The sequence below is a fragment of the Buceros rhinoceros genome, unplaced genomic scaffold (genome assembly GCF_000710305.1).
Source record: "Buceros rhinoceros silvestris isolate BGI_N320 unplaced genomic scaffold, ASM71030v1 scaffold10078, whole genome shotgun sequence".
In the NCBI taxonomy this organism is placed as follows: domain Eukaryota; kingdom Metazoa; phylum Chordata; class Aves; order Bucerotiformes; family Bucerotidae; genus Buceros; species Buceros rhinoceros.
Window position 1 is genome coordinate 32884 of NW_010427425.1, and position 8684 is coordinate 41567.

Consider the following 8684-nt stretch of genomic DNA (forward strand, 5'->3'; position numbering starts at 1 on the left):
TGTGTCTGTACACATGATCGTCTGCAGCTGGAGATCGCCCTGTGCAGCAATCGTTTCAGCAGAGTTTGGTCACTGGTTAAATTCTGAGAGTTGGTTTTATACCTGACTCTGCTCCCGGACTGAACCGAGCCTGTAATGGTGACAGACCAGCTATTTAATGAGAAACAAGCAGCAAGTGGGATATGTTGCAGTATTTCCCTAAGAGATAGTGCTGGGGATAACGTGGGTCTAAATTTGGCTTTGTTCTACTCGGGCGTTAATGTAAAGTTAATTTGGACTCTTCAGGAGATGGCGAACTGCCAGTCTGTAATCCTGTCGGTGGAAGAAGATGCTGGACAAAGAATTATAACCGAAGATTTACTCGAAGCCACCCGCAGCCCTGAGCTGGGAATGAGACAGGCAGCAGCTGTCATGCTGAACATCTACTGCTCCAAGACAAAAGCAGACTATACTGGTCATCTCAAGAGCCTGGTTTCAGGCTTGATACGTCTGTTCAACGATACCAACCCTGTCGTTCTGAATGAAAGCTGGGATGCGCTTAACTCCATCACCAAGGTGAGAAAAGGTTACAGTGGTGATGCCTGGCAGGAGAAAATGGGGATGGCTGGTAAAGTAGTGCCTAAATCGAACCTTCTGCTTTGATTGTAAACTGCATTTACATTTGCAAGTGCTGCAAAGATTTGAGAGTTGTAAAATGAGCTCGATCCAGCTTTGTGAGCGAGGGGGCAGGAAACGGGCATCTGCTCCTGACACGCCTGAGGAGAATTCATGAAGGATAGCTGGTTGCCACATTGCTTCATCTCTGTCTTACCCTTCTCTCCTGCAGAAATTAGATGCTGGGAACCAGCTCGCTCTCATTGAGGACCTGCACAAGGATATCCGGATCGTGGGGAATGAGGCCAAAGGCGAGCACGTGCCGGGATTCTGTATTCCTAAGAAGGTAAAGGATCAGAGTGAGCGTGGATTCGTCACAGCCACCACGCCTCACCTCCTGGGGGAACCGATTGGTACCACCTTGCAGCTCTTAGGAGCGGTGACTATTGGGGCATCGCAAACCTGTATGTTGGAGAGACTCTTTGTAGGTTACTGCTGCGCTTGAGCCACCTACAGAAGACTCCTCTTGTCACCAGATCTTTGACAATTCTGTTACACATGTAAGTCATGGTCGCTGGCTGCTTTTTGTGCGGGAGTGATGCTGGACTTGGGTGCCAGATTTCTCTGGTTTAAAAATTCCCTGAGCCACCACCACTTTCCTCATAGCAGCTGGCTTAGTAAGGCAGAGATGTATGAAATCAAACCGAGTAAAAGCAGCTCTGTGAGTGTGGAAGCAGGCAGCTGAAGGGCAACAGGAAATTGAGAGAAACTCTCCAAGTCTGTGCACCTGGTGTATAACAGAAGCAAAAATAAGCTGTGTACTTTTTGCATCTTAGCTTCTAAGCTTTCCTATCTGATTTTCATGACAGGGAGTGACTTCCATACTCCTGGTGCTGCGGGAAGGTGTTTTAACTGGTAATCCAGAGCAGAAGGAGGAGGCAGCAAAGGCCTTGGGGCTGGTTATTAAGCTGACTTCTGCTGAAGCTCTTAAACCCTCTGTGGTGAGCATTACGGGGCCTCTTATCCGGATCTTGGGAGATCGGTTCAGCTGGAATGTCAAGGTGGCTCTGCTGGAAACATTAAGCCTTCTTTTAGCTAAGGTAAGATTCCAAGTCCTGGACTGTGGTTTGTGAGCATTTTCCGTGGTAACCTTCAGGAATACCTGTCACTGCCCGTGTGAACAGCCCAGACTGGGTATCTGGGAACGGTGCTGTCACTGGACTGGATTCTTCCAGCGGCTTCTGGCTGACCAAAAACTCCCCAATGCTTGAATCACTGGGCTACTTAGAAATGTTGCTAAGTGCTGATCCCATTTTCACGTGATTAAAAACTACCATGTAATTTATCTCTCCATTTTTATGATCTGTGAAGCGCACAGATGATCATCTGACGTCTCTTTGAACTGAGCTGAGCTTTTATTTAGTGCTCTGGGTACAAAAGACTGTTCATGGTAGTGTAGTGTTTTCCAGCAACGTTACCCTTGTGCTTCACTACGCAGAAAATAAGATCAGATTTGGAAAGGGTGAAAGTTCTGTGGTAAAGTGTAGCTCATGTTGTTCCTATTTCAGGAGTGTGCTAGATCTGAGCAAGGGCTATCTGTGATAACCGGCTGCTTTGGAAGAGGTCCTGCTGCGTTCAGGCTTTCATTTCTAGCCACTCTTCTAGACGCAGCTGCACCACCTTCCCCTCTCTCATCTCTGCTATAGGTTGAGATTGCCCTGAAACCGTTTTTGCCCCAGTTGCAAACAACCTTCACCAAAGCTCTACAAGACTCGAATCGTGCTGTTCGCCTTAAAGCTGCCGACGCTCTCGGTAAACTCATTGTCATCCATGTGAAAGTGGATCCCCTCTTCACGGAGCTCCTGAATGGAATTCGTTCCAGCGATGACTCTGCCATCAGGTATGCCAGAGCTGGCACCTCAGGCCTTCCCGTGTGTTAAGGACGAAAGAAAGGGCTGGGAGGAGTGAACAACCCCCCAGTCCGGCGAGTAAGATATACTTAGGAGGGAGAGCAGTCGGCTCTTAATCAAAGGTTGTCAAACAAAGACCGTGGATGATGGGGGCTTCCTGGGTCAGCAGCTAAGCTGTGACAGCGAATGAGGGAGCAGTTCTCCCCTCTCCTGCACGCCCCCAGCTACCCGCTGCAGCCCGCTGTCACGACTGCATCGCTGTCAGTCTGGCCTGGAAGAGTGCAGCCGTTCTGGTGTCCTGAGCGCACAGATCCCGAGAGAACGTTACCGTCCTGATTGGAGAATTTTTAAAAGGTTCAAGCAGTCAGAAAATATTTATGTTGTAACAGGCAGACACAAGGACACAAATGTGGAAACGCTCTAGTGTGGAGTTTTCAGCCGTGCACTAGCAGTCTCCTAAACTGCAAAGCGCAGTAGTGTAATTGCTGCATAGAAAACTGCCACTGGTGCCCCGAGGTCAGTTGCATCTGTCGGGGGGGGAGAGGCCGTGTCTGACTGTACGCTGTGATCGCTTCTAGGGACACAATGCTGCAAGCTCTGCGCTTCGTAACACGAGGAGCTGGTGCAAAAGTGGATGCTGCCATTAGGAAGAATATCAGCACGGTGCTTCTGGGGATGCTGGGACATGATGAGGTACCGCTTCAGCCAGGGATCCCTGCTCTAGACAGTCTTAAATTCAAAACCTGAGCTTTCTGACAGAATTATCTTCTAAAATAACTTCCAGGGGGAATTACTAATGATAGAGTGGGAAGAAACTCACATGAAGCATGTGGTGGGTGTTACTCACTAAAGCAAATGTGGTCTGTAAAATCAATCTTGTCGTAGTGTGTAAGCTGGGAGTCAGGGGCAAGAACTGGAGATCCCCTGCCAGTCACTGGTAGCTCTGAAAATCTGTGAGTTTAATGTTGCCTTAGTAACCATGTACGTGTGTTTGACCTGCAGCTCCTCACCAACGGGTTGGAGGCAGCTCTGAAGTCAGGATTTGCTTTTTATCTTGAAGAAAACCTGCAGTACCTTCAGTGTGTTGGTTTGTAGGCTGTCAGGTGGGGTTTATCATCTACTGTGAGAAATTTTTCAGATAACAACAGATTTTCCTCCAATGAGGAAGAAGCTCTCCAAGTTTAATATAGGGTAGATAGCAACAGTATCATCTGTGAGATTGAGGTTAATCATCTAGTAATTTCTTCCTTATGTCTTAATCTGTGCAACACGGACACGCAACTCTTGGCCTGCTAGAAACAGGAGAACCGAAAAATTCCCCCTGGGCAGTAAGCTGCAGGGTGGAGAGGAGCGGCGATGGATGGGCGCAGAAGCCGGCCAAAACTGCGAAAGCCTGGAAGTTTTACGGGAAAAGTCGTATGAGCTTATCTCAGAGATGAGCTCACCTAGACACGGCTGGAAGTATCACTTACTTTCTAGACTGTGAATCTAAACACGTCTTTTAAAACACTCACTTTCATCTTTATGACTTTGGCATTTAACAAATCCGAGTTTCTGTGAGGTCTGTAATTCTTCAGTCTCTGCTGGCTGTGGGTTTGGCTTTAAGTTCACGATGTACAAGGAACCTTGTGAACTGACAGAAATCCACAGGTAGTAGGTGTGAAACAATAACAGTAATAGTTATCTCCTCCTCTTTTCATTGCTGTTCTTGCTCCTTATCTCTGGTGTGTGTTGAGCTCAGCTGGTGTTACTCTCTTCCGTTCCCGGTAGGATGCCACCCGCATGGCCTCGGCTGGCTGCTTAGCTGAACTGTGCGCGTTTCTGTCCGAAGAGGAGCTCGGTGCTGTTCTCCACCAGCACTTACTGGGTAGGTGAAGCTGTTCACCGGTTCTGAAAGCAGGGGAAGGTGCTGCCTTAGCCACTGGCTCGGAACAACTTTGTGTCTGATTATTTAGGCTCTTCCTCTTTATCTTAAGCCTGAATCTCTACTCCGGATTGTCTTGTGCTCCCCTTTGCTCGTGGCTGTTCACTTGTGCACCTGGTTGAGCGTGGGGGGCTGGTTGTGATTTGGGGTTACCCCTACTGTTCCTGGCTTTGTTTTCAGATGAGTCGGTGAAAGTAGCAGCATGCTCAGTGGTTGCTAGTGCTGACACAGAGGACGGGAGGTGGCAGGATGTTCAGGCAGGGTGGGCAGGAGGGCAGTTCCACCCTTTTTGATGACATTATAATTTTAGATTGGCTCGTGCTAGTTGCAGACCACATCTGATGGCTTCAGATGCTTTTGAGAATGAACGGATTTGCCTCCAAGTTAGATAAGAGTGTGAATTTGGTAGGAGCTCGTAGTGGGAGTGCTACGGGATTGCTCTCCTCTGGGATTAAAAAGGGAATCTGTTAGCTGGTTTCAAAGTAGGCGTGACTTTTTATTAGAGTCAAAGCTTGTTTAGTTCCGATGCCAAGCTCCTTCTTGTAACTGCGGGGCTGGTCACCTGTGACTGAGATCGTCAGAAGAAACTGGACTGAACAGCAGAGAGTCCCTCGTGTCTGGTTTCCATACCAGCCCCGGGGTTCCTGTCTGGTCGGGGTGGTGTGTTCTGGCAGTGTTTGTGTACAGCTTTGGGGAGGGGTGGAGGAAGTAAGGCTCTAGATGCTGCTTATTGCTTCGTTTTATGGAAGTGAATTTGCAAACTGAGAAATGCTTTCTGAGGTGGAGAGGGATGGAGAGCAGGAGCCTTGTGATCGTTCCTTTCTCTCATCTGCAGCAGATGTCTCGGGCATTGACTGGATGGTGAGGCACGGGCGAAGCCTGGCGCTCTCCGTGGCTGTCAACGTTGCTCCTAGCAGGCTGTGTTCCCCCAGATACTACAGCAGCGTCCAGGAGATGATCCTCAGCAATGCCACTGCTGACAGGGTAAGTGCCCCAGCGGAGCGGGCGGGCTTCGATGCAGGCGCCTGTTGGGAGTGGGTTTGAAAGGTGCGTGGGTTCTCTGCCTTACCAAACAGACCGCAACCCCCAAGTGCAAACCGAGGAGTCCCCTGGGGCTAGATGCTGGTTTTATAGTGGAATTATACCACTGTTCTGATCGCTGCGGACACCAAGATTAAATAATCTTTGACTGCAGAGCAGCTCTCGTTGGGAGTAAATTACGCTCCTCTTGCCCCTGTGAAGTCCCACTCGCAGGCCAGGTCTACAAGTGCAAATAGCTCACCTGAGGAGGCCGATTTTAAATCTAGGGTTGAGTGAGTGATGAGGTGTCGGGAGCCTGGGGGCTCTGTGGGACGCCTGCCACCTTACTCCCTGTGGCTCACGGTCACGTGACAGTTTTTTAATCTTACCCGTACCATGAACCCAGTGTTTTCCCGCTTTGCATGGTGGTGTTTGCTGAGAGATCAGTTTGCCTCCCGCGAAAGCTCGCCAGCCCAGAGCCCAGTCATGCCAATGTTTGTCTTTGTGTTGAAGATTCCCATTGCAGTTAGCGGCATCAGAGGGATGGGCTTTCTCATGAAGTACCACATGGAAGGAGGAGGGAACCTGCCCCCAAAACTCTCCAATCTCTTTATCAAGGTAAGACTTTTTATGGTAGCTGCCTGGTGGTGTCTCAGACCTTGGCTTGGGCTAACTCGTGTGTGGCTTTCTCGATCAGCTGTCTGTGGGGGAGCCCAGTGTGAAAACAGGGAGCTCGGCTGCCTTGTCTTGGGAAGCTCTATATGCCCTGGTCCCTGAAAATCCAGCTGAGCCTTCTTGTGGCAAAGCACAGGCAGTCCCGTTATCAGCCTGCCCTGCGGTGTGGACACGGAGCCACTGCCCCTGCTCTGGCACGGAAATGTGACTTCTCGTCTTCCCGTGCTAAACGCCAGGGTTGATTCTAATGAACTCATTTTGTCCTTTGCAGTAACAAACAGCTGCAGAGAAGGGCGGGGAGTTGTCATTTTGTTTAAGGTGGCTAAAGGCCAAAGGGGCTGTGTTAGAAATGCATCAGATACCAGCTCTCACCTTACCTGGTTCTGCCGCGGAAGGGAGCAGCTCCGAAAGACCGAGGCAGAACAGAGTGGTGACGTTAGCGCTTTCCTCAGTTCATACCTACCCAAATATTCTACCGCAGAATTCCTTCCTTTCTTGGTTGTTCTGGTTTTGCGTATGTGTGGTCCTGTTTTCTTCCTCCCCCTCCCCATAAAAGTGCCCCTCACGGCCGCATCTGGATTCTGAACGCAGAACCTCAGGATGTTTTTACATCTTGGACAAGACAGGGGTAGGCAGAGCGAGGGGAACGCTGGAGCAGGAGAGCTGCGCCTCCTTTGTTTTGTGTCTTTATTGTAAATAAAAATGTTCCCTTTTCAGGGTTTACATTTATTTTCCGTTTACATGAAAAACTACCAAATGTGCAGGTTGACGTGATGCAGGCCATCGTTCAAAGCAGACGTGGTGTTTGAACTCCTACAGTTACGTTAATCTGTACCACAGAATTGTATTAAAATGTAAAATACAAGTATCACAACTGTCACACGGTCTTACCGCAGTATTAATGACGCAGCTGACATTCAGATATTGGCTTTGATATTAGCTTTGATATTAGCTTTACCTGCATTGAGATTAAATTAAAACCACAAAGCTCTATGTTTTTATTTTACACTGAAGTCCGCTGTTGCAGTGACCTTATACTCTAACTAGGGACTGACTTGGCCCTTGCTGCTGCTGGTGTTTTACAGCGGTGCCACCACTATCGGCTTCTGCAGCCTGTGGTCACTGTCATTTCCTGAGGCAGCCGAGACCCCGTCAACCACAGTTTTAGAGGTTTTCTTTTGAAAAGATGTCTTCATTTTCATGGTTTGATCTTATCTTACTGTAACACAGTTTAGTCAAACTTGTTGGTAACAACTTTGTCTCTTGTCTATCTGTGGGTTCAAAACTGCCTGTTACAGTTTAAAACAAATTAGAGAAAGAGATAAATTACTGCTTTAAATACTTGTCCTTAGTATAACTGAATTCGAGTCCCTCTGTGTCTCCTTTAGTGTCTTCAGAACTCATCCAGTGACATCAAGTTAGTTGCAGAAAAGATGATCTGGTGGGCAAACAAAAACCACGTTCCCTCACTGGATCCTCAGACAATTAAACCAATCCTCAAAGCGCTCTTGGACAACACAAAGGACAAGAACACCAGTGTAAGGGCGTACAGCGACCAGGCTATTGTCAATCTGCTGAAGATGAGAGCGGGGGAAGAAGTGCTTGAGGTATGAGACCGAAGAAAACGTCGTCCTTGGCGGAAGGCCGTGTCGCACTGCTGTGGTTCGGTGCTGTGCCTGGAGCCTCACTGGCTGCTGGCAGCCACACGGACGAGCGGGAGTGGGGCATCCCTGCTGGCAGTTAAACCCTTGTTCTCTCCTCGCTGGAGAAGTGGGCAGTACTGACGGCGCAGCACTGATAAAAGCGAGGTACTCAACGTCGCAGCCTTGCTTTCAGATCACGGCAGGCCCCAGTGCAGGGTTAGTGCTGCCGTGGTGGTGCCAGAGGGAATCTGGGGAGGGGCTACCTCATCCCTCCGTTTCCAGACCTCTTTTGTAAGCCGTGGCTGCTTTGGGATAGTTCCATGTCTGCAGTCATAACACCAGATGAGGGGGTTTGGTATGTTTGGAAGATCCTAGATAAATACAGCCTGGAAGACACTTAGGTTCGTTCTTTCTTTGAATGGTACATCGTAAGGAGTTGGTAATGGGTGGTGTCTTCTTTCCGCAGTCGGTGTCGAGGATTCTAGATGCTGCCAGCTTGGAGCTTCTCAACGAGAGCTGCAGGAGATCTCTGAAGAAGCTGGCCGGCCAGCCTGACTCTGATGAACAGATAGATGACACTATCCTGACGTGATAATAAAGCTCAGAAGGCAAGAGAACACTGAACCAACCGCTGCATCAGCATTTCAACTCAAACACCTACTTTAAATGTTTTCATTTTCGAAAATGTTAATTCTGATGGGGTTTCATGAAAAGGACTCCCAGAGAGTATTTTAGTATCGAATATAATACCAGAATAGCCTTAATTAGACCCACATTAGCGGAAAATTGAAAATTTGGTCCCCTTTTTGACACAGATAACGTGCAAGGAACAGATATACTAATCAACACTGGTTCGTTGTGGCCAGCTGTGGGGTGTGGCCAGAGCACATCAGGCTTAAGCTCTGGTGACACCTCTTT

At 48.7% G+C, this 8684-nt stretch overlaps 1 protein-coding gene across 1 annotated transcript in view; it reads left to right on the top strand.

The window, feature by feature from the left end:
* Window positions 1–8588, top strand: part of GCN1L1 (GCN1 general control of amino-acid synthesis 1-like 1 (yeast)) — a gene marked incomplete at its 5' end in the record, with an annotated part of 39814 nt that extends 31226 nt beyond the window's left edge. The window contains 10 exons of the mRNA XM_010141900.1: window positions 286–555; window positions 827–940; window positions 1464–1694; window positions 2301–2494; window positions 3083–3197; window positions 4275–4371; window positions 5264–5412; window positions 5962–6066; window positions 7512–7730; window positions 8233–8588. Coding sequence (XP_010140202.1) covers window positions 286–555; window positions 827–940; window positions 1464–1694; window positions 2301–2494; window positions 3083–3197; window positions 4275–4371; window positions 5264–5412; window positions 5962–6066; window positions 7512–7730; window positions 8233–8358 — 1620 coding nt within the window. The remainder of the gene's footprint in view (window positions 1–285; window positions 556–826; window positions 941–1463; window positions 1695–2300; window positions 2495–3082; window positions 3198–4274; window positions 4372–5263; window positions 5413–5961; window positions 6067–7511; window positions 7731–8232) is intronic.
* Window positions 8589–8684: the final 96 nt, after the last annotated feature.